The sequence below is a fragment of the Podarcis muralis genome, chromosome 15 (genome assembly GCF_964188315.1).
Source record: "Podarcis muralis chromosome 15, rPodMur119.hap1.1, whole genome shotgun sequence".
Taxonomy (NCBI): domain Eukaryota; kingdom Metazoa; phylum Chordata; class Lepidosauria; order Squamata; family Lacertidae; genus Podarcis; species Podarcis muralis.
Window position 1 is genome coordinate 38,577,117 of NC_135669.1, and position 25,271 is coordinate 38,602,387.

At 45.9% G+C, this 25,271-nt stretch overlaps 2 protein-coding genes across 8 annotated transcripts in view; one reads left to right on the plus strand and one right to left on the minus strand.

The window, feature by feature from the left end:
- On the minus strand, nucleotides 1–16,005 carry C15H17orf78 (chromosome 15 C17orf78 homolog). 3 transcript variants are annotated; one of them, XR_013390822.1, is made up of 6 exons: nucleotides 6,947–7,560; nucleotides 5,116–5,382; nucleotides 4,360–4,473; nucleotides 2,296–2,417; nucleotides 949–1,059; nucleotides 1–104 (listed from the first exon to the last, which is right to left on the minus strand). XR_013390822.1 is itself a non-coding variant. In XM_077919366.1 (6 exons), the coding sequence occupies exons 1-6, from the start codon at nucleotides 15,363–15,365 to the stop codon at nucleotides 93–95; spliced, it is 810 nt and encodes a 269-aa protein (XP_077775492.1). In that variant the 5' UTR covers nucleotides 15,366–16,005; the 3' UTR covers nucleotides 1–92. The 3 variants fall into 3 exon arrangements, 2 of the variants coding, with proteins under 2 accessions (XP_077775492.1, XP_028563474.2); XM_077919366.1 differs by lacking the exon at nucleotides 6,947–7,560 and adding an exon at nucleotides 15,182–16,005; XM_028707641.2 differs by lacking the exons at nucleotides 1–104; nucleotides 6,947–7,560 and adding an exon at nucleotides 15,182–16,005 and having other exon boundaries at nucleotides 284–1,059.
- A 246-nt stretch (nucleotides 16,006–16,251) lies between these two features.
- The window catches only part of ACACA (acetyl-CoA carboxylase alpha), a 193,989-nt gene continuing 184,969 nt past the window's right edge, over nucleotides 16,252–25,271 (plus strand). For 4 of the 5 annotated variants that reach the window (XM_077919430.1, XM_077919432.1, XM_077919431.1 and 1 more), the window contains exons 1-2: nucleotides 16,252–16,714; nucleotides 24,853–24,899. In XM_077919430.1, the coding sequence (XP_077775556.1) occupies nucleotides 16,590–16,714; nucleotides 24,853–24,899 (172 nt within the window). In that variant the 5' untranslated portion in view covers nucleotides 16,252–16,589. The remainder of the gene's footprint in view (nucleotides 16,715–24,852; nucleotides 24,900–25,271) is intronic. The other variant, XM_077919434.1, reaches the window with a different exon arrangement.

Here is a 25,271-nt window from a genome sequence, read left to right on the forward strand (position 1 = left end):
TAAATGAGAAAACACCTTTTATTTCACTTATTTCAGAAGCAATGCCTAAACACTCCTGAATTAAGATGTTTTGGGGGTGTTGGGACTTGCTGTTAAACTTCTGCCTGGAAAACAAATGAAAAATCTAATTTATAATATAACAAGTCCAACTTTTGCATATTAAACAGTACTGCTAACATGGGGGTGGATTTTGTCAGTTCAATGCAGGACTGGAAAAGCAATTCCAAATCTTTTACTTCCATGTGCAATAATTAACTTACATGTTTTTTTTTTTAGAGAATGACTTTGAAAGGGGGGTTACACAAATTGGGCTGGGAATTGCAAGTGGGGAATGGGCTGTCACATTCAGGCCCAGTTTGTGGGCTTCCCATGAGTATCTGGTTCATCACTGTAGGACAGAAAGAAAGGAGGCCAACAATAGATGGAGCCAGAGTCCATAACAGGGAGAGACAGAGCCAATTAATTTTGTCTCCATCCTTCTCTCATTTGAGTTCTAACAAGGGCAACCCTAAAACAAAGGAGGAGGAAGCTGGCAGCAAATACCACCTTCTTGACTGGTTGTGAGTTGGGGTGGTGGTGCAGATGTACCACTGGCTTGGTTTAAGAAGACCTTTCTTAAGTTCTTATGGCTGGATTGGTCTTAAGTGTGATCTGGCAGGGTTCTACTTGTTCCAGAACCATGGAGTATACAGCTTTTGATGGCTATTAGCCACAATGGCTATGTTCTACCTCCACTGAATACCAACTACTAGGAATCACAAGTGGGGAGAGGGCTACCGCCCTCAAGCCCAAGTTGTAGGCTTCCTTTTGGAGGACCTGCTGCACCATTGTGAGAGCAGGATGCTGGACTAGATGAGCCTGATGACGCAGGGCTCTCGTCCTACGGCCAGGGAAGTCTCGTCTAGCTGAATGGAATAAGCACGACTGAACTGTTAAAAACAAACAGACCATGGTGGGGATTCCGTGTGCTGCAGGATTTGTGGCTTCCGTCATTTTCTTCTCTTTTGCTTCATGTTTTTGCGTAGGGAAGAGACATTGCGTCCAACGAGGAAGGGAACACTGAGTGAAGAAGAAATTTATCAGCATGGCTAAGCTGGTCGAACTCCGTCACAAAGCCCTGCCTAAGCCCATGTCTTCAAGACAGACTTCACCAGCCTGGTGCCCTCCAGATGTTTTGGCAGTCAATGCTACCCTCTATATTGGTCATAAATAAGGTACGGCAGGTAGGGGCTGGGTGAGGGCAGGCTGAGGTGGGTGGGGCAAGGCCTCATTTGCCCTAAGGGACTAGCCTCCTGTGCATTGCAATGCTGTGAAGCGTGTTTCGTTAGCCTCCTGCCTGCCAGCCCCAGACTCCATTGGCTCCTAATCACTAGTACTAGGCTCAAAACCAGGTACCGGCGTGTTTCCAGATGGCCTGTTTAGTGACTGTTCATCCTGAGTGCCCCTGGTCCACTTCCTCTGGTTCAGTGTCCCGGTCATTGCTGCACTCTGGGGTCATGACAGGTATTGAGGCCACATTTTGACAGTCCCTCTCAAAAGAAGCCTGCCTTGTCCACCCTTCAATTTCCTTGGGACTTGGACAGGCCAGGACTTGGGTTGGGTGAATCTGTCTATTTTGGTTTCAGTTTCTCATTTTTCCAGTCTTGAGTTCAGTTCTCCACGTTTCCACATCAATTTGTGTTTGTTTTTTTTAAAATTCTCATGAAAATCAATTAGCATTTTATTGCAAATTTATCCCAATACACACATACTTGTATGCAGTTTTGCCTATTATACACATTTTTGCAAAGCAATTTCCCAGTGTATTTATTATTGCTAATATATGCATTTTATGCTCATGTTATGCATTTTTGCACGTTTTACGTGAATGTATAACTATTGCAAAATTCAGAGATTGTGCAACTTTCAAAGGATAGCTGTGTTTCGGTTTGCTTATTGTTTAGAAAAATGCAAATTAGGTAGGTTCATCTTTAAATGCAATGAATGAATTGAATTTCTCCCCCAATCCTAGCCAGTACATGAAATTTCACCACTATTTCCTCCACACTGAATCCTCTGCAAATATGGGTAAGGACCCTAGTTCAATGGTGAAGCATCCGCATTGCATGCAAAAGGTCCTAGGTCCAATCCTTGCTATCTCCAGAAAGGGCCGGGAGAGAACCCCGCCTGAAACTCTGGAGAGCTGCTGCCAGTCAGTGTAGACAACACTGAGCTAGATGGACCAAGAGTCTGACACGATATAAAGCAGCTTACTTATTTTAAATTGTCGCAGTGATTCGGCACAAGCAAACTTACAGGACAGGGGACTTCGCATACACCAAATACCATAAAGAAGAACATCAGGGGCACCATGACACACAAGACGGCTATTTTCAGGAAGACACCTATCTTTTTCCTGTCCTCCATCTCATCTGCTTCTGGGGACAGAACGAGAAATACGAAGCATAAAATAGGCGAGGTAATGTAATAACGAAAGATAGGAGCTGTGTTGTAGGGTATGTTCACATTTGCAACTTGAAAAGGCAGAACAGTCGCTCCCCCTGCTGCGTTTCAAGATGCATTTGCAGAGTCTTGCTCACATCAGAGAGGGGGTGGGGATGTTTTCACCCAATATGCATGACCTTTTTGTCTTCCTTGCCCCTGAAACACCCCCCTCCAACGCCTACTCATGAAACATATGCTAGGGTTGCCATATTTCAAAAAGTATAATTCTTCACATCTGCAAAGCTTTTTTTAAAGAAACTCATCAAAATTGTTAAGCTTTTTGGGGGAAAACCTCCCCCGCAAAATAGTGATTTTAAGCTTTTGGAGCTGTTTCCATTGCTTTTTCCATCACATCGCCAAATTTCCCCTGAAATTTTGCAGATTTAGCAAAATTCCTCCATGACACCATTTTTACACCCGGAAACTAGGACACGTCAGGAATTTTCCTGACGTATGGCAAGCCTAGCATATGTTTTCATCTGTGCATGTGCAATGGCTGTCTTAAATGTTCACAGCACAGATACGGTGGGTTAAGTTTTCTAGTCGGATTTAATCTGGATCAGGGCCGGGGGGGGGGGGGAACACACCGCATCGGACAGCAGTATTTGTCAAGAAACTGCAGGTTCAATATGGACCATGGCTAACATGTGAATGTGGCTTCAGAAAGTAGCACTGGGAGCCACTGGATGTGGAGTAAGCATTAACGTGAACACATCTGTAGTCTCAAGACCAGGCTTCCTCAACCTCGGCCCTCCAGATGTTTTGAGACTACAAATTCCCATCATCCCTGACCACTGGTTCTGCTAGCTAGGGATCATGGGAGTTGTAGGCCAAAAACATCTGGAGGGCCAAGGTTGAGGAAGCCTGCTCAAGACATTTTGGTGCCTGAGGTAGAAAAATCTGAGTGGTATTTTCCCACCTTTCAGTACACCAACAGTGATTGGTGGGTCAGAAGGAAGGGAGACTAACAGTAGGTGGAGCCAGAGCTAATGATGGGCGGAGCCATATAATACTACTTTTAGTCCTCCTCTTCGTTGAGTTCTACAATGGCAAAATAGAGAATAAGAAGGAGGTAGCTGGCATTGTAAGGAAAGAGCTTTTAATTTGTTGACACTCCCTCTGTGTTAAGTATTTGGCAATCTGAGGACTTGCTGTGTCCAGTTCTGGGCACCACAATTTAAGAAGGATATTGACAAGCTGAAGCACGTGCAGAGCCTTATGAGGAATGGTTGAGGGAGTTGGCTATGTTTAGTCTTCTAAAGAGGAGACTAAGAGGATATATCTTCAAATAGGTAAGGGACTCCCACATGGAGAATGGAGCAAGATTGTTTTCTCCTGCTCCAGAGGGCAGGACCCAAACCAAGGGATTCAAGTTACAAGAAAGGAGATTCCAACTAAACATAAGGAAGAACTTTCTGACTGTAAGAACTGGTGGTGAAACAGACTCTCCATACAGGTGGTAGACTCTCCTTCCTTTGAGGTTTTTAAACAGAGGTTGGGTGGTCATCTGTCATGTATGATCTAGCTGAGATTCCTGCATTGCAGGGCTTGGACTAGATGACCCTTGGGTCCCTTCCAACTCCACAATTCTATGATCTTTACTAACTATTCTGCTGTTGCTTGTTAATTTCACTAGGGCTGTTAGCAACTTTGAGATGGGATTCCTTCAATCCACAGAATAACTCCTTGGCGAATTGTGCACCTCAAGTCATGCAAAAAGGTGGGATCTAAGCTTTTTTTTTAAAAAAAAAAACATATTACAATTTAAGTCTCCCCTGACTTCTGTCCCTGCAATATAGCACAGTATGCAGTATTTATTTCGGCTAATTATCCTCCTTACTCATGCAAAACTGGGGAAAAAACCAAATTAGTTACCTTGACATGTTGCATTGATTCGGATTTCAGTTGCCTTTTCCAAACTTCTTGCAAAATTGTCATTATTAGTTTGATTGCTGATGATGAAACAATCCGACACCCCTGGGAGAAGCACTGTGAACAGAAATTGTATCTGGGGTGTGTTTATCTGCCAGGGAGTTAAATTAGAAAAGTTGAAAAAGAATGCTTGCATCTTGTAATGTCCCCCCCTCCCCCCCCCAGCATTATACATATGTTAAAAAACCTGGGTGCCGTTTTTTCAGCCCAAGGGCCACATTCTCCTTTGAACAACCATACGAGGGCCACATGCAGGGTCAGAGGCAAAAAGGAACAATTACCTTTTAACAGTAGGCTAGTTTATACACACACTCACACCCCCTTCTCTGCCCTCTCTCCTGACAAGCAAGAGGCATTATTATCCAAGGACACATTCCAGCCAGGCACACAACTCTCAGGCTGCAGTGCAAGACCAGTGAGGGGCGTGGCTTGGGGGAGTTCCAAGGGCCAGATACAGAGGTCCAAAGGGCCACACTCAGCTCCCAGGCCTGAAGTTTGCCACTCGTGTCAGGGATGAGTCATAGAAGAGGGTAAGATAGCAAAAATGGACAATGGGTTTTAGCTAACTAATTCTAGTCAGAGTGGGCCCACTGAAATGAACAGGCCGATGTCCATTAAGTTCAGTGGGTCTATTCTGAATTGAACTGACATGGAATACAGCCCAATGCATGGCCCTCAAGCTCTCCTTCCTTTCCTTACCTTTCCCCATAATACTAGCTTCTGCCTGACGCTGGAGGCTCTTTCTGTGATCGGCCGATATCAAGCAGCATTTAGCAGCACAGCCCCTCTCATCAGGATCCGTGATTTGTTTCAGGCCATAGAAGAGATCCATAGCTTTTAGTTTCCCTCTGTACATCTTTTCGGAAACAATGAAGTGCACTTGCATGGTGCCTTGAGGTCCAGAACATTGCAAAGCAGCCACAGTGTGATTTCTGGACAACGCCTCTCTAGATGTGTTTTCACTTTCTGTGGAAAGACAAAGTAAAAACAACAACAACCCAAAATCAGTTGTTACTTAAGATAAAGGAATTTAATAAGTTGGCCTTAGGATTCAGCTGCATTGGCAAAGAACAAGTGTTTATGTGAGTTGTATATGCATTATAACACTGTAACACCAGATGGTGCTGTGGAGTTCCGTTTTTGCCAGCCTGATTTCTCATACAAAGTTTACAAAGCACTTAACTTAAACGCTTCTTTAATGTGTCTAGATCCAGCCTATGCCTTGCCACCTCCGAAATATCACCTTCCTTGCATTCCAGCTTGTTTGTGCCCTTCTCACCTTCCTTTCTCCTCCTTCTCACTTCTTTGCACACTTGCTTAAAAGAAGAGGCAGATTCACATGTGAGATCACTCTCTGCGGAAAGGGTGGGGAATCTCTGGGCCCCAGACCTAGTTAGGTCCAGTGTGACTTGCTGTGCTATAGAAATCAACTTGGAATACTGTGTGCATTTCTGCTCACTGCACCTCAGAAAGGATATTGTGGAGCTGAGGAAGGTTCAGAAAAAGGCAACTGAAATGATCAAGGGGATGAAGCAAGTCCGCTATACAGTATAGGAAAGGTTGCAGCATTTGGGTCTTTTTAGTTTAGAGAAAAGACAAGAGAATGGTAGAGTTGGAAGGGACCACAAGTGCCATCTAGTCCAACCCCCTGCAATGCAGGAACCTTCCACCCAAAATGGGGCTCAAACTTGCGGCCCTGAGATTAAGAGTCTCACGTTCTACCGACTCAGCTAACAAGAGGCGACTTGATAAAATTATGCACGGTGTGTAGGAGAAATGGATAGAGAGCTTTCTGCATCTCTCATAGCAGTGGAACTCAGGGACATCCAAAGAAGCTGCATGTTGGAAGATTCAGGAGAGGCAAAAGAAAGCACTTTTACTCACAGCAGTGTATACTTAACCTGTGGAACTCGCTGCCACAGGAGGCACTAATAGCCACCAAATTGTGTGGCTTTCAAAGAGGATTTTAGACAAATTCATGGAGGAATATCAATGAGTACCAGCCATGGCCGCTATGTTCTGCCTCCAGTAGTTGGCTGGAAACAGCAGGAGGGAAGAGCGCTGTTGCACTCAAGTCCTACTTGCAGGTTTCCTGTCGGCATCTGGGTGGTCGCTGTGAGAGCAGAATGCTGAAAATGCCTCCTGCCTCGATGATGTATGTGGTGGAATGCAAAGCAATGAATGTTCAATAAACAGATGATGTTATACATGTTCACTGCAAAATTTGTGCAAACAAATACGAATGCTCAATAACCAGGTCATCAGGAAGCAACCTGAATTAACCTCTTTTTGAAGCCAAAGTGAGGGACCTGTGGCTTCCCACAGATGACGTTGCTGGACCATGACTCTCACCATCCTACTCTGCTTGCCAGCCACACTGGCTGCAAGGGCTGATGGGAGTTGGGAGTCCCACAACACCTGGAAGGCTGTATGTGCTCCCCATCCCTGCTTTAAACAGAGGGTTCCTTGAGAAATCTCAGTGGTTTGGGCGGCCTCTCCAGAGGAGAAGGCATTCCTGAAGCTCTCCTACCTTTCAGTATGATGGATATTCTTTTTGTGCTTTTAGGAAGGAGTTCAGAGAATCTTTGCACGCAACAGTGATAGTTCTGGAGTCCTGAAAGGGAATGGGCAGAATGGATGAACAGCCTTATATACATTCCTCTCCAATTTGTTTGTTCCTAGCTGAGATGTCTGCAATGTCTATAATGGTCCTTTGCTCTACCAAACTAGGTTTCTTTTTCCTGAAGTTGGCCCCCTTATAGGGAAAAACAGAGCTGGGAAGGGAGAGGTAGAGTGTGCTTAACTCTCCTCCTGGTGGCTCCTTTGGGGTGTGCCTGTAATTTGCACCTGGAACCCTACAGTGGAAAAGTCTTATGGGGGCGAGGGAGTTGTAGTTCAGCATTATCTGGAGGGCCAAAGGTCCCCCAAATGTGCCCTAGAAGAAACAACCACCACATGTGTTTTACTCACGTTTCTATGAACATATTGTTGTGAGCTTGGGGTATGTGTGTGTTAGGCTGTATGGTCCTACTTTGACACTCTAACCACAACTCCACACTGGCTGTAATTTTGGACACGCAACCTTGGGAAAGTCCCATTTTGCCCAATGGAACTTTCTTATGAGTTAAATGCATTCTGCATGTTCTATCGAGAAACTGAACCCACTATTTGTATTTTTTTTCTTGTATAATTTGTTTGGATTCCTTCCTTTACCTTTTGTATTGGAATATAGAATAATCTTTTTTTAACAGAAAGAATGATCTGCTTACCTTGCTGACTAAAATCTTGCATCAGCGATAAACTAAACAACAGTATAATATCCATAATGTTGGAATGAGAATTAGGTCATGATTTACTGTCCAATTCCTTGTTTTCTTTTCTTCTATATGCACATGCCAGTTTGAGGTGGAAGTTGCTTCTTAAAAGGGACTGTAAAATTGCTAGGTAGAGTTGGGAAAAAATTAATATTGTTCCCCCTCAAAAGATCACGATTGCCCTGATTTAAAATGCCTGAAATCAGAAAATGCAAACTAATTCATCTGACAGTGTTGACTGTTTCCTCCTTTACTTTAGCAGTTTATTCCATTTTAAGCTCTTTTATTGCCACAAGAAGATGTGCTCTAGGTAATAAGTTCCATTATAAGCATAATGTCCACAAGTTTCTCTTAAGCATTAAATGAAAGATTAACAAGAGGAACTCAGTCCTCTAGGGATCGCAGCCTGTATATATACAGACAAAAAAAACACCTCATCTATTCCTATGCCTGAAATTCTGTTCTGTTCCATTGTGCTGTATCCAGTTCTAGAATGGATAGGTTATGCTGCTTCTGTTGTGTGGCCTTCTAGAATTTGGGACACTTCCAGAGAACCTGTTTATTGAACATTCATCCTGATTTGCTTGCAGGACATAAGTCAATGGCATACCTTCCAAGTGTCCCTGTTTTCCAGGGTCAGTCCCAGAATAATGAAAGCCATCTTGGCTTCTGATTTGATCCTGGAATGTCCCTATTTTCCCTGCCAGCCCCACTGCTGCCAAGTTCAGGGTGGAGGATGAACCAGCACTTGGGCTGAGCGGCTGCTACAGCTGTGAGGGAGCATCCCCTGGCCTCTCCATGGCCACCTCTGCCAGCCTCCTCCCTTGGGCAGCTTGTAGCATCTGCTGGAGAACAGGAGAGGAGAGGCTGCCACCCCCAAGGCCCAGCCTTGCATGATGAGCGGCTGGCTCTGAGGGGCAGGCAGAGGAGAGCAGCGCCACCCTGGGTGGGAAGAAAGGGGGACAAATGAAAGGGGGATTACCGGGTTTTCTCAGAACAGTGGAGTGGTGTACTGGTGATGGAATTCCCCCTTCTTTTGGACACTGAGGTCCAGCGCTGAGGGCCTTCTGGCGGCTCCCTTACTGTGAGAAGTGAGGTTACAGGGAACCAGGCAGAGGGCCTTCTCGGTAGTGGCGCCCACCCTGTGGAACGTCCTCCCATCAGATATCAAGGAAATAAACAACTATCCAATTTTTAGAAGACATCTGAAGGCAGCCCTGTTTAGGAGAGTTTTTAATGTTTGAAGTTTTATTCTGTTTTTGATGTTCTGTTGAAAGCCGCCCAGAGTGTCTGGGGAAATCCAGCCAGATGGGCAGGGTAGAAATAATAAATTATTACTTTACTACTACTATTATTATTATTATTATTATTATTATTTATTGGAAATGCTCTGCGGAGGGGAATTGGAAGTCGAGGAGGGTCAGTTGGGAGGGGAGAGTGAGAAATGTCCCTATTTTCAACTGAGGAATGTTCGAGGGTTTGCAAATGGCCCAACTAGTCCAGCATCCTGTTCTCATAGTGGCCAACCAGACGCCTCTTCCGGTAAGCCCGCAAACAGGACCTGAACGTGACAGCACTCTCCCTACTTGTAATTCCCAGCAAATGGTATTCAGTGGCATACTGCCTTGGACAGTAGAGATGGATTGCAGCTGTCATGGCTAGTTGTCATTGATAGCTCTGTCCTCCTTGGTTTTTTGTCTAAACCTTTTATAAAGCCATCCAAGTTGGATCAGCCATAAGACCAGTCTAGCCGTAAGAAAGCAAGAAAAGCCCTGCTGGATCAGGGCCAGTCTAGTCCAGCCATCTGTTCTTGAGGTGACCAACAAGTTGGCCCAGTGGGAAGCCTAAAAGCAGGACCTGAGTGCGAGAGCAACTCTCTCCACCTGCTGTGGGGAGAAGCCTGGCCTTCAAAAGCACACTGCCTCCAACTGTGGAGGGGAAATATAGCCACCGTAGCTAGAAACTACTGACAGCCTTTTCTTCCAATGTTTGCATTTTACTGTTTGTTTTTAAGGAGTATACAGGCTGTCTCGGGGCCTTTCTAACTTCGTTTTGCAAAGAAATCACACTTCAGAGTAGATTCACCACTGCGCACATTTAAAGCATATTCAGTGCATATTTAAAGCACACCCCCACAGTGGTACAATTCCCATTACCAGGGCTGGCCCACCCATGAAGCAGGGTGAAGCAGCCGCCTCAGGTGGCGGAAGCCCCCGAGGTGGTGCAGCCACTGGCACCCTGCCCACCCTGCCGCTGCAGGCACTGGCAAAGTGGGGTGGCGGGAGAGGCGGCAGGGCAAAGATGGACATGCTGCCCAGCACCCATAACAAAACACAATTCCCAGAATTCTTTGGGGGAAGCCATATGCTTTTAATGTCTATTGAATGTGCTTCAAATGTATGGTGCGTTTCTGCCTTTCAGTCTCTTTTGCGGCCCTTGGTTTGAAAGTCACATGTTCAAAGGATGTTTGAAGGATTCTTTCTTCTTTCCCGTTGTCAACACAAGGTGGTGATAGAGATTGGCTTTGCAACTTGGCTTTCTTTATCCTGAAACAGCTGTGGTAACTGCGTTGCTGGATTTTCTTTTTTGGAACAGAATGGCTTTGTGAAAACTCAGTTTGGTAGAAATGGACTGTTACTGGATTAGGGATTGAGCTGGATGACTGCTTGGAGGTGGTGAATTTGACTGATGTTGAAGCCTTGTTGGCTACTCCTGAAGAACATGCACACTCTACTCCTAAAGCACATTAGAACATTTAGATCCAGCTTGTTTTGAATGGATCTGACTTCTACTCGGATTCTTTAGAAAAGTGAAGTGTGTTCATATGAGCTTTATTTCTGTGTCTAATGGTGGGGGCCTGATTTGAGAGAGCAAGGAAAGAAGGAATCAGAGGAGTTGTGCTCATGATGCTCGCTCAAAAATCCAAATCTGCCCACACGCTTTAAAAGGTTGTGACTCTCTGACCTTAAGTCTCACTCTGCAGTAACCAAATTCAAAGGAGGCCAAAACCCTGGGGAAACGCTTGCACCCCTGGACAGAGATGTAATCTGTGATGTTGTCTTGTTTTGTTCGCTTTCTGCAAATAATTGAGCCCATCCCACTTTGCAGCTCTTTCTCTTTCCCAATTCTGATGCTCCTTCGTAGGATTTTGAAATTGCTTTCAAAGTTTGATGCATGTTTCACAACATGAATTCCAGCAGTGTAACCAATTAACATGTTGCTGACATAAAAGGACATATTGCTACAAAAAAGCCCCCCCCCCCCCCCGATGAAAATAATGTAGTCCAGGATATTGTAGTCTCACATAATCTTGCGGAGTCTTGCTCAATCTATACAGTGGTACCTCGGGTTAAGATCTTAATTTGTTCTGGAGGTCCGTTCTTAACCTGAAACTGTTCTTAACCTGAGGTACCACTTTAGCTAATGGGGCCTCCTGCTGCTGCCGCGCTGCGATTTCTGTTCTCATCCTGAAGTAAAGTTCTTAACCCAAGGTACTATTTCTGGGTCAGCGGAGTCTGTAACCTGTAGTGTCTGTAACCTGAAGCGTCTGTAACCCGAGGTACCACTGTACTCACTTTGATGAGGCCATGAAATAGTGAATTATGTTATATTTTGAAAGCCATTCTGAAAAATGAAAACATTGTTCACTCTCCTACCCCTGGAATTCTAGCTAATGGCTACTGTTCATATGAGAGAGAGAGAGATTGAGAGATTACACACATGTGTCAGAGGTAGTGGTACTGGAAGAGGCAAATATCACCTGTGTTGAAGCAATGATTCTTCAACATCAACTTCGTTGGACTGGTCACGTTGTTTGGATGCCTGATTATCATCTTCCAAAGCAACTACTCTAATCCAAACTTAAAAATGGAAAGCGTAATTAATGCTGGTGATCAACAAAAGAGGTTTAAAAACTCTCTCAAGGCAAATCTAAAAAAATGTAGTTATAAACACTGACAACTGGGAAACACTGGCCTGTGAGCGCTGCAGTTGAAGAGCAGCCTTTACCAAAGGTGTAATGGATTTTGAAGACACTCAAACTCAGGACAAAAGGAAGAAATGAACTAAGAGGAAGGCACATTTGGCAAACCCTCACCATGACCAACTCCCACCTGGAAACCTATGCCCCCACTGCGGAAGGATGTGTGGGTCCAGAATTGGCCCCCACAGTCACCTCTGGACACACCACTAAGACTGTGTTCATGGAAGACAATCTTACTCAGCTATGAGTGATGGCCAAAAAAGAAGAAAACCAGCTTTTCAAAGTCTGGTGGTCTTTGAAAAGCCCCTTTGCCCTCTTAGCACCCTGCTAGGTAATCCTATTGCTCCCCAGAGAGCAGTACTGCCCACTTTGGGAACCACTGATCTACCTGAATATATAAGCTGTTAAGAGAGCCTGTCCGTCCTTGGAAATCCAGTTGTTCACATCAGTCAGCAGAACTAAGCCCACAATAAGCTATTTTAAGCAGCTTAAGGATTGCACCAAATTGCTGCATAAGGATAAATCTTTTCTTTGCCCCAACACTGCTTGGCCAAAAAAAAAGCACCTTGCCATTGGGAGTTTCATAACAGGCTATCTGGAAAAGAGCTTCGCAAAGGAAAAGGTCTGTAGCTTAGTGATAAAACACCTGCTTGAATGCAGACCACCCCAGGATCAATTCTTCACATCTCCAGAAAGGGCTGAGATAGACTCCTTCCTGAAATCCTGGGGAGCTGCTTCCAGTCAGTGTAGACAATACTGAGCTAGATGGATCAATAGTTTGACTCTGCTCCCAATGTTCCTAAGAGCTGATGCTTTATCTTGAAAAACACGAAATGTTTTTCCAAGTCTCGTCATGGCACCTTGCAGACAAAGCTAAGCTTTCTTGGACTCATGATAACTCTTTATGCATCTGATGAAGTGGATTGTGGTTCACAACCATAAGAAATATGTTAGTTTTTAAAGTGCTACTGCACTCTGGGCAGTTTTTGCTGCAACAGACTAACATGGCCGCCCCTCTGGAAATCTGCCCCCCAATCCTTCGGCTTTCTGGTCATTATATGCGAGTGATTTCTTCTTGGCCTATTCTTTATTAATAGTTCTACTGAATTTTTGTTGTTGTATTATTATTCAATTTATATATCACCCTTTATCAAAAGATCCCATTTGGCATCTAACAAGTTCTGGAGGGCCACAGGTTCCTTGTCACTTGTCTTTGTCACATTCTCTAGTCCATGACATTTACACCATAATAAGGCTGCATACATACCGTACATTTAAAACACATGTGTTGCCCCCCCCCCCCAAAAAAAAATTCTGGGAACTGTTGCTTGCCAAGGACCCTGGGAATTGTACCTCTTTAAAGGGTAAACTATAGTTCCCAGGATTCTTTGTGGGGAGCCACATGCATTAAATGTACTTCAAATGTGTGGGGGGTGAATGCAGCCTAAATCTATGGCTGTTTGTCTTACACTAATCTAACACAACCATCCCTTGTTGGGGGGGGGACCCCAAAGCAGCAAGAAGGTATCTCTGTGTTGAAATAAAGCAAAGCTCACTGGTAGAACACGCTTTGAATGGTGTATGCTCCCAAGTTCACAGCCTGGTACGTCTGGTTCAAGGCTGTAAGGGGAGCCTGTCTGCCTGGAGAATACCTTTGCCTGAGACCTTGGGGAGAGCTGCTGTCAGCCGGGAGCAGTTGGTATGTGGCAAGATGATCACGCTCTTGTCACAGCCACAGAAGGAAATTGGGCGTGCACAGTTGATCCCGTGGGCACAGCATACCAGCCAGCAGGACTGGCAAGGATCCAGTGTTGGATGACTGAAGTCCTTGGATGTGGAAATCAAATGTGCTTCATGGTCGGTCTCATTTCTGAGTGGACAGATTCCTTTTGAAAGGAATGGGAACCCCCCCTTCCTTTTCAATAAAAATTGTAGTGAGAGTCTGAGTTGGGGCTGCAGCAGGGTGGGGTGCAGCTAAGGGCAAAAGCTCCCTAATACCCAACATGTGCCCACATGACTGCTTTGATTGGTGGAATTGGCATTACTACAGGTGCCACATAATACCTTGTATAATATCCATAATACCCATTCTGCTTTCGTAAGGACTTGGTGGTTCAGTGTGGCAGCACCTGCACTTTGCAACTCCCTGCCTATTGAGATTAAGCAGGCACTTTTAAAATTTGGTTTTATAAATTAGAAAATGAATAAAAAATAATTGCCCCGCCCAAGAGAGATCCAGCAGGTACAGTACTTTCACTTTTACTCTCTTCGGTGCCTGCTAAAAACATCCTTATTTTGGCTACCCAGATGCTTAGAAAGTTGAGATAATTTAAATCAGTTTCAGCATTTTAAATTTTGTATGTTTTAAAGTAGAGCTGTAAATTTTCCTTGATTTTCTTGTTTATCTTCTTCTAAACTGCTTTGAGGGTTTTTTCCCCAATCAAGCAGTATATACCGTATTTTTCCATGCATAAGACTATATTTTTCCCTAAATTTTTGAAGTTTAAAATAAGGGGTCATCTTATACATGGATAGTGCATAGTGCATTTTCTTTTTTTAAAATTTTATTTTTTAAAATAAATAAATAAATAAATAAAAGTTCTCCCTATGCTACATTCACAATACAGTGCTCCCTGCCCCCACAACAAACATTTAAAGCACATGGCTTCTCCCAAAGAATCCTGGGAACCGTAGTTTAAGGGTGCTGGGAATTGTAGCTGTGTGAGGGGGTGAACTACAGCTCCAAGGTTTCTTTGCGGGAAGCTATGACTGTTAAACTGCTATAAATGTGCTTTAAATGTTATGGTGTGGGTGTGAATGAACCTTAAATTCATCATAAACTGGCTTATGGGAGGGTCATAGCTTAGGGGCAGAGCATTTGGTCTGAATGCAGAAGGCCCTAGATTTATTCCCTAGTATCTCCAGCTAGGACTGGCAAAGATCCCTGTCTGAAACCATGGAGAGCTGCTGCCGGTTGGTGCAGACAAGACTGGGGTAGAGGGACCAGGGACCTGCTTTGATATAAGGCAGGTTCCTATGTTCCTTAATTACCTGAGAAATTAATGGAAGGCTTTACGTAATATTAATTGGCTCGGTTTACTGGGCTCCTGCCCAGCCTAAGGACAAACCACAGGTCATCATGCCCTTCTTGTGGGGGTAATCTATTCTGGCCGTAACATGACACACACCCCTTAAACCAAATACAGAACAACCTTGCCCTTTTCAACCTGCAGCTACTTCCAAAGCAAAACCTCTTCCTCCATGCTTCAGCGGCTATGCACATCCTTTCTCCATGTGGCAGTGCAGGAATTGGGGGGGTCCTGCGGTCCTCCTGGGCTGGGCGAGAACATCAGCCCCAGCCAGCCTGGCCAACACTCAGGGATGAGGGAAGTTGTACACTGAGTGCATCTGGAGAGCCCAAGATCCCCACACTTTGGTTAAAATGATAATGCATTGGGTAGTCACTTACCATGTACATCAAGGATCGGAAACCTGTGGCCTCTCCAGGTGTTGTTCAGACTCCGACTCCCATCAGCCACAGCAACCAGCGTAGTCATGGATGAAGGGAGTTGGAGTCCAGTGAGGTCTAGGGTCCAAATCCCTCTTAGCCATGAGCCCTGCCGGGTGACTGTAGGCTGCTCACAGCCTCTCATCCTAACCTACCTCACAGGGTTGTCGTGAGGATGCACCGCTTTGGAGAAAAGGTGGAGAATAATTGCAATGTTAAGTAACTAAATGATACCAGGAAGGCTACAGATATCCTGCAAGGCTCTTCCACACATATATAGTGGTACCTCGGGTTACATACGCTTCAGGTTACAGACTCCGCTAACCCAGAAATAGTACCTCGGGTTAAGAACTTTGCTTCAGGATTAGAAATCGTGCTCCGGCAGCGCGGCAGCAGCAGGAGGCCCCACTAGCTAAAGTGTGGTGCTTCAGGTTAAGAACAGTTTCAGGTTAAGAACGGACCTCCGGAACGAATTAAGTACTTAACCCGAGGTACCACTGTATGGGATGATCATGTGGGCTCTAACCATTCCCCCAAATTCTGGGCGGGTAAGTGGATGCTCTGTTCCAGCAGCCGCAGCCAACGTGGTGCTCTCCAGACGTTGCTGAACTACAACTCCCAGTGACCACTGGCTATGCTGGCTGGGGCTGATGGGAGTTGTAGTCCAGCAAAGTAAACTAGAATCACACATCCAGGGTGGGGCACCCCGTTGTCTGCCTCCTCTTGCTTTATTAATCTCTGCGCATCGCCTCCCTTGCAGTTTGCAGCGGGTTAACTCGCGCGCTCTGCCCAGCGGTCTATTATGAAACTGCTGCTGTAACAGTATGGGAATTGCGAAGCTCCTGGCTCCTCCCACCTGAGTCCCGGGAGCCAACGAGAGGGCTCCCAGGGCCGCTCAGGCCACAGCCATCTCCTCATTGGCCACTCCTCCCGGGGCGTCTCTGATTGGTGACGCCCCACGGCTTGGTGTGAGCGCGGGCGGCCAATGAGCGCCGCGCGTTTGCTTGCTTTTGCTTGCTGCTGCTGCAAGGGGACGCGGAGGCTGGGAAAGTGGGTGGCAAGCAAGTGGCTGATGGATGGAGGGTCAAAGGTGATTGATCTGGAGTAACCGGCTTCCCATCACACCACTCCGGTGGCTGATGTTGCTTTCAGCAAACAAACAAACAGACGAGAGGAAAAAAATCAGAATAAAATAAGGAGTGGAGGAAGGGGGGGAAATAAAGGAGGAGTTTTAAATTATTATCCTTTTTTTTCCTCACCCCCTCTTCCTTTCAAAGAGATGGGAGGGACTCCGGCATTGAGTGGGAAGGAGGAGGAGCTTTAGGCTGGTGTGTTACACGCACGGGCACCACGCAGACTCTCGCCCTGAATGGGAGAGTGCCTGCCAACCATCTCTTCTGCAGCAGCAACAGGAGGAGCAGCGCCGCCAGCCTGCTGCGCCGGGCCTGGAGGCTTCGGGGGCATCCCTCCTTTCTCCGCAGAGAGCACCTGGAGGTGAGCACCACGTGGGCAGCAGCCCTTTTGGGTGTCGGGTACCAGTGTGCAGCCATGGTAGCCTTACAATGAAAGAAACGGGAGCGGGGTGGAGGTCAGATCTTGGTTTCTTTCTTTCTCTCCCTTCCCAGCACCATCCCCGGCTCCTCCTTGTTTCCATCCCTAGTCCATCTTGCGTGGTTTGAGTGCACAAGGAAGTGGGTCACTGTTGCATGTGTGTCCTCTGTATTGGGGGTGTTTTGGGGTCTAGATCTTGGGGGGGGGGGAGGACGGCTCCCTGATAAACGAGGAGATAGGGGAAAGTGCTTTTAAATCACAGGCTGTGCCTGAATATTTGCCCTGTACACATCCACCCCCCTCCCATAGCTGTCAACGTTTCCCTTTTAAAAAGGGAAATTCCCTTATTCCGAATAGGATTCCTCGCAAGAAAAGGGAAAAGTTGACAGCTATGCCCCCTCCCCAGACCCTGAGAACTGTGGTGTACCCCTCACAAAGCTACAGTGCCCAGTACCCTTAACAAACTACAGTACCCAGGATACTTTGTGTGGGATGTAATATGCTTTAAATGTATGGTGTGTACACAGCCACACACACAGCAGTCTGCCAGGATTTGGTCTCTGGCGCCTAAACAGTTCTGCTTTAAAAAAATCTCCGGGAGATTGCTACTTCCTGAGGATTGAGTGGAAGGGGAGAGGAAATAAGATTCCCCCCCCCCCCCGTGGAATGCAGATGGGATCCCTAATGAAGGGAGCAACAATAATTATTCCCCAGTGCAGGAAACCACTGGGGCAAGGAGGAGGAGTGTGATGATAGCACAATATATTTATTGTAAGCAGTAAATCTCCAGTTTATTCTAAGCAGGGATGGGGAACCTTTATTCTTCCAGATGTTGGTGGACTCCCAACTCCCATCAGCTCCAAACAGCGTGGCCAGCAGTCAGGGATGATTTGTAATCCAACATCTGGAAGGCCACCGATAGGAACATAGCAAATTGTCTTATACGTACTGAGTCAGACCACTGAGCTTCCTATCTTAGTGTACACTGACTAGCAGAGGTTCTTCATGGTTTTAGATGCAGGACATTCCCAGTTCATCCTGGAGATGCCAGGGATTGAACCTGGGACCTTTGTGTGCAAAGCATGGGTTTCAAATATACATGGGTTTCAAATATACACGATTTCATTAAACGTGTGGTGCCTTGGAATGTAACCTCAACGTAAGTTTGGAGTTGTGTGTATTTGGGGCCTAACTTGTTGAGGGCTTTAAATGCTGGTGTATAATAATAAGAATAAGTTCAGAGTAGGTGCACAATGGTGTGGCTGTGGTGATGATGAGGACAGACTGGCCGAAGTCTGCATCTGCCCACTGAACAAGATTGCATGGTGCATATATTCTCTGTCAATTTGCTTGAAATGACCACCTCTCCCTCCCCCCCCCTTTGGCTATTTTTATTAAGGTCTGCCCTGAGGTCAGGTAATCCCTACTGTGTTTAAAATGATTAAAGAGGTTTGGGGTTTTCTGCTGGTCCCCATGATTAAAATCTCAAGCCTGCTAGAACAGTTGCCTTATATGCTTTCAGACTCTGGACTCACCCTTAGTGTAAGCATACATTTTGCTGGACAGGGAGGTCCTCTATCACAAATTTGGGATGCTGTATATTTTCATGAAAAATAGTTCTTCTCTTGCAACACTTGAAAGTGGGTCCTGACCATAGCTCTCAACCTTCCCTTTCTTTGCGGGAAATTCCCTTATTCCAGCGCCGTTTCCTGCTGCTATCCCGGATTGTTAGATATCCCGTAGACAGTCCCCGGGGCAGGTGAGGCTGCTGATCCCTTATTTTCAAATCTGAAAGTTGACAGCTATGGTCCTGACCTTCATCTTGAAGACCAGTGGCCCAGAAGCACAATAGATTCAAATAATAGAGTTGGCAGGTTCCTAATCTAGCCCAGTTAGGAAACAGGAAATCCAGATTCGAGGATGTCTGGCCTCTCCTTGAAGGCATCCAGCAAGGGAGAGAGCCCACTCCCCCTGCTTAGCTGCTCTTATCTTCAAGATGCAGCTCGTAATGTTCAACCCAAAATCTACCCTCTTGTACCCTCAGGCTGTGAGATCTAGTAGATGTTAGCAAATGGGCTATTGGATTTGGGTAAGGAAGCCCTGCAGACCTTGCCGAGTTCACCTGTGAACTTGCCAGGTTAGTCTTAAGAAAGCCACCATCTCTTAGGATATTTTGTGGGTTAAGTGCTATGAGCCAGGAAGTCTTAGACTCAGATCTCAGCCCAGCCGTGACCTCCAATATTTGACGGGTTCCTGGCCACCATATCCGTAATAGAACTGTGAGTATCAAAGCCTGAACTTAGAGGAGTTGAACAGAGTTAAGCATGTTGACACTTAAAGAAAAAAGAAAAAGGTCATAGAATTTTCTAATAATTGTTGTTAGGTCAACTACTGATCTATGTCACTGGCTCCTTCCTTTCTACAAACCGTCCTGCAGTTCTAAAGTCTCCAAAGAACGGTTTCATTCTTCTGGAAGAACCACAGGTAATCCAGAGAGGCCGCAATGTTAAGCCTTTATAGTGTCACAAGACTCTTGGCTGTTCTTGCTGCAGCAGACTAAGCAATTTACTGCAGCATAAACTTATCAAGCAGCAGAGCCCGCTTCAGCTACACAAAGCGTTATTCATCATTAAAAGTTAGAAATAGACGTTGTATTGAATAGCAACAAGTGGGAACGGCAACAAAATGTTGCAGTTTGTGGTGTGCTTCTGCTTGGCGTGCCTGCCAGCCAGCCAGCCAGCCAGCCTTCCTAAATTGAGCCCCGAGGCCTCATAGAAGCAGAGCAAGCTGCCTTTTGCAGAGTTAGATCATTGGACTACGTAGCTCAATATTGTCTACACTGAGTGGCAACATCTCTCTAAGACAGGCTTCCTCAACCTCGGCCCTCCAGATGTTTTTGGCCTACAGCTCCCATGATCCCTAGCTAGCAGGGATGATGGGAATTGTAGTCTCAAAACATCTGGAGGGCCGAGGTTGAGGAAGCCTGCTCTGAGATCTCAGACTTGGAACCTGGAATCTTTTGCATGCAAAACAGATGTCCTACCGCTGAGCTGAGACCCTTCTCACAGTGGTGGTTTTACCTGATGCCCTAAAACCCTTGGCTCTCTTTCAACCTCCTTTTCTTGGGTGGCGCTGTGGGTTAAACCACAGAGCCTAGGGCTTGCCGACTGGAAGGTCGGGGGTTCGAATCCCCACGACAGGGTGAGCTCCCGTTGCTCGGTCCCAGCTCCTGCCAACCTAGCAGTTCGAAAACACGTCAAAGTGCAAGTAGATAAACAGGTATCGCTCTGGCTGGAAGGTAAACGGCGTTTCCATGCACTGCTCTGGTTCACCAGAAGCGGCTTAGTCCTGCTGGCCACATGACCCGGAAGCTGTACGCCGGCTCCCTCGGCCAATAAAGTGAGATGAGTGCAGCAACTCCAGAGTCGGTCATGACTGGACCTAATGGTCAGGGGTCCCTTTACCTTTACAGTGGTACCTCTGAATGCGAACGGGATCCATTCTGGAGCCCCATTCGCATCCTGAAGCGAACGCAAGCTGTGTCTGTGCGTGTGCGGGTCACGATTTGCCGCTTCTACGCATGCGCGTGACGTCATTTTGAGCGTTTGCGTGAGTGCCGAAACCCAGAAGTAACGTGCTCCGTTACTTCTGGGTCGCCGCGGAGCGTAACCTGAAAATGCTCAAACTGAAGCACATTTAACTCGTAGTTCTATGTGTTGCAATGGAGAAAGGATTAAAACCTGACTGCCCTGCCTTCATCTAAGTTCACTCTTTGCTATCCCACTGAAGGAGTATGTTGCAGCGGAAACTCCAATCTTATCTGAGCATTGAACCAGACATTTAAATCTCCACCCACTAGTCCCTTTGCAGGGTTGGCCAATCACTGCTTTGCAAAGGGGCACTCTTGACTGCCTTGATTGCCACCCAAATGACTTGCAAGGCACACATTGCACATGCTTTCTGGATTGTGATGCAAGATGGCACATGTGCACAGGCCTAGGCTTTAGCATCCCCAGTTGACCTTGATAGATTGGTGATTCCCTGCAAAGGAGGCTTTAACTCAGGAGTGGGGGAGATGTGCCCCTCCAGTTGTTTTTGAACGAATAGAGCCTTCCCTCAGCCTGTTGCCCTGTGCTGGCTCATGAGAATTGCACTCCAAAAGAGACAGAGGGCGCCACGTTGGGGAAGGCTGGCTTTCCAGAGCATCCTGTGAGCCTCTCCTTGTCGTGTGACTCTAGGATGGGTGGTTTCTTCTGAGCCAAGGGAGGGAAAAGATTAAAAGTACTTCAGTGGGTGGGTGCGGGGAGGCGAGATACTTTGTCACGGTTCTTAAAGTCAATAAAATGGGTGTTGTGATATTGGCTACGTCACAGTGTGTTGCAATCCCCGTGAGCCTGTGCAATCCTTTCCTTGGGATGTGGGGTTGAACAGGTTGGATGTGTGCCTTGATATTTCACTCACTGATTAAAAAACCCACACAAGATTAAATAGAGGGCTGAGGGATTTGCGCTGGTCTTGCTCAGTTTGTCCAAAATATTTCCAGCTTTGGAGGACAACCCACATAGGGCAGCCATCAGTACAGTAATAAAATAATCCTAAAGCGCCACGATCCGCTGTATGGAGTTTCTCTTTTGTACATCATCCCTGCTTGCAGGGATGTGAAGACTGGGGCGTGCCTGTAGGCTTATTTTTATTTATGACATCTTGTATACCGCCCTTATACCTGCAGGTCTCAGGACGGTTACAGCATAAAAGCATCATATAAAAACACAAAATAAATAGTAAAAATAAAAACAAAAACAACCCAATGCTCCCCCCCCATTTTAAAAGGGATGTCAATCAGACAAAGGCCTGGTTAAAGAGAAACATTTTTGCCTGGCACCTAAAGGTGTACAGTGGTACCTCGGGTTACAGACACTTCAGGTTACAGACACTTCAGGTTCAAATTCTGCTAACGCAGAAATAGTACTTCGGGTTAAGACCTTTGCTTCAGGATGAGAACAGAAATCGCGCAGCGGCAGCAGCAGCGGGAGGCCCCATTAGCTAAAGTGGTACCTCAGGTTAAGAACAGTTTCAGGTTAAGAACAGACCTCCAGAACGAATTAAGTTCTTAACCCAAGGTACCACTGTATAACGAAGGTGCCAGCTGAACCTCCCTTGGGAGAGTATTCCACAAATGGGGAGCCACTGCCGAAAAGCCACGTTCTTGTGTTGGCACCCTCTGGACCTCTCATGGAGGAGGCACACGAAGAAGGGCCTCAGAGGATGATGATGTATTGCGGTTTGAGACACAGTCCACATCCATGCTATACAATTAAAGCAATACGGTACTACTTCAGTAGAGTGGTACCTTGGGTTAAGTACTTAATTCGTTCTGGAGGTCCTTTCTTAACCTGAAACTGTTCTTAACCGGAAGCACCACTATAGCTAATGGGGCCTCCTGCTGCTGTCGCACAATTTTTGTTCTCATCCTGAAGCAAAGTTCTTAACCTGAGGTACTATTTCTGGGTTAGCGGAGTCTGTAACCTGAAGCGTATGTAACCTAAGGTACCACTGTATCATCATTACATCATGGCTTCCACCAAAGAATCAGGGGAACTGTAAATTTTTAAGGGTTTTGAAAGCTGTGAGGAGACCCCTGTTCCCCTCACAGAGCTACTTGTAGCAGAACATCTTTACAGCCATGAGGATTAGAAGCTTTCTTGTATTATTATTATTATTATTATTATTTTGGTAAGTTGAGATTCTTAGGCAGCTGGATTCTTTGCTCAATATTACACTCTGTGCTCTCATAGAATCCTGGGGGTGGGAGGTAAAAGCAGGCACAGTAAAAATTACCATATTTTTTGCTCTATAAGACTCACTTTTCCCCTCCTAAAAAGTAAGGGGAAATGTGTGTGCGTCTTATGGAATGAATGCAGGCTGCGCAGCTATCCCAGAAGCCAGAACAGCAAGAGGGATTGCTGCTTTCGCTGCGCAGCGATCCCTCTTGCTCTTCTGGCTTCTGAGATTCAGAATATTTTTTTCCTTGTTTTCCTCCTCCAAAAACTAGGTGCGTCTTATGGTCTGGTGTGTCTTATAGAGCGAAAAATACGATACCTTTCTAACACCCCCCCCCCACCTACACCCCGCCGTCTATAAATCATCCAGTTCAAAGACCCATCCCAGCTAGGCAAAAACACTCTGGTGCCAAGCAGGGCCACTGAAGGTTGTGATCTGAGGAAAACCCCAAGGGCCAGATAGAGAGGTGCCGAGGGCCTGAGGTTCTCTCACTCTTGGCTTAAATGTTCTAACCTTGATCTCTTTATAGGACTGTGGAAGCAAGTCTTGGGAAAGACCTTGGGTGGGAGCCCGGCGTAGGGCTTTAGCAGAGCCGTGCAGGTGACCCAGAGTGGGATCAGGAGGCCTTTCTGGGTGTGGGTTTGTGTCTCGCAATGGCTGACAAGTGGGTGGAGTATGGCTGCAACATGTGTAGGATGGAGGCTCTGCTGGCATGGCTGGCAACAGGCACATGTTGGTGCTTGTTGCAGCTCTTGGCTCATCTGTGGATTTGCACTCGTACAGTTGTGAAAAGGAAGTGTTACTACCTGGATGTGGAGGAGTGAGGCTCCATAAATTTTTGTATCTTCCTTTCCTCCAGGGAGCTGCTTACTCATTGCCACCACCTTTCCTCCCAGCAGCTCGCTATTATTCATTACTATTAATAATTTTAATCAATATCAATTATTATTACCACCGTTAATAATTATTTATTAATTGCCTTCCACACACATCTTGAGGCGATGTACACAATACAGGCAAAAACGATAGAAGAGTAGCTAGGGATAACACAGAAGCATATTACAGTGGTATCTCGGGTTAAGAACTGAATTTGTTCTGGAGGTCTGTTCTTAACCTGAAACTGTTCTTAACCTGAGACACACCTTTAGCTAATGGGGCCTCCTGCTGCCGCTGCGCCACTGCTGCACGATTTCTGTCCTCATCCTGAAGCAAAAGCAAAGTTCTCAACCCGAGGTAATATTTCTGGGTTAGCGGAGTCTGTAACCTGAAGCGTCTGTAACCTGAAGCGTATGTAACCCGAGGTACCACTGTAATTCAAAAGCAATGCCCAGTACATACCTGTGGCAGACATCCATTCATCCAGCTGGTAAAGCTTTTTGGAAGAAAAACAACATCTTTGGTTTGTTATGGAAAGTTTAGCTAGTGGGTGCCAGCCACATCCCAAAAGAGATGCTGTTCCGCAGAACAGGGGCCACCCCACGGAAAGCCCTTCTCTGAGTTGCTGCTCCATGATTCTTCCATTTAGCTCCTTATCATTGCAGCAGCCCTGTGAGTCAGCTGCTGCTGGGAAGCCCACAAGGCACAGCCACTTGTGATCCAGGTCTTTCCCCATTACCTGGTACTGAATCATTGTTACCAGCGATGCCAGAGTTCACACCTGAGAACCTTCTTGTGCAGTGCTGAGTTGTTTTCCTTCCCCCAATAATAATAATAATAATAATAATAATAATAATAATTTTTATTTATACCCCGCCCTCCCTGGCCAGAGCCAGGCTCAGGGCGGCTAACACCAGTAAAATTACAATAAAAACATAATAGGAAAAAAAAACACGAATTGAAAATACAGGTTAAAATGCAATTTAAAATGCAGCCTCATTTTAAAAGTAGCCCATAGATCAAAACCGTAAGGGGGGGGGGGGGAGAACATAAGGGTCAGACCGAGTCCAAACCAAAGGCTAGGCGGAATATATAGGATCCAGATCAGTCTATTTTTGCCCACCTGGCCCAGTTTTGCTCTCCTCCGAATCACAGCAACTCTCCAGTGTTTTAGGCAGAGGACTTCCACAGTCTGACCTGCAAATGCTGGGGATTGAACCTGGGATCTTTTGTCTGCAAAGCAGATGCCCTCCCCCCAAGCTGTCAATTCCTATGGAGACATTTGTGATCTTAGCCTAATTTTTGCAGTTGCTTTTTGTTTTGGCAACGGCTCTTGATTTCACCGTGCATTCCTGTTCTTCCAGACTGACTTCCCGCTGCTTCTAATTTTCCTGTCCTCTCTCTGTGTGTCTCTTCCTTTTCAGTTCCTTCTGGCAGTGGATAACGAACCAAATAACAAGGATCACAAGAGGTCAGCGCCAGCTTTTATTTGCTGCTGTTACTTCTATAGGGAAGCTTTATAATATGTAATGTTTTTACATCTGTTGGAAGTCGCCAAGAGCGGCTGGGGCAACTCAGTCAAATGTGCGGGGTACAAATAAGAAAATTATTATTGTTGTTATTATTTTTAATAGTCAGGACTGCATTGTACAACCCTGGTTTTTAAAAAACCAAGATGACCAAAATTCTGTACCTAGGACATCACAAATTCTGTAATTTGTGTGTGTGTGTGTGTATAACCATAGAATTGTAGAGTTGAAGGGATCCTGAGGATCACCTAGTCCAACCCCCTGCAATGTAGGAATCTCAACTAAATCATTCATGACAGATGGCCATCCAACCT

Bases quoted from the DNA above. Each gene is read 5' to 3' on its own strand.
- C15H17orf78 (XM_028707641.2), bottom strand. From the start codon at position 15,365: ATGAGAGGCTGTGAGCAGCCTACAGTCACCCGGCAGGGCTCATGGCTA. The intron at 5,383-15,181 runs GTAAGTGACTAC...GTCTTTCCACAG, and splicing joins TCCGATCCTTGATGTACATG to AAAGTGAAAACACATCTAGA. The intron at 1,060-2,295 runs GTAAGTTTGCTT...TTCTTCACTCAG, and splicing joins TATGCGAAGTCCCCTGTCCT to TGTTCCCTTCCTCGTTGGAC.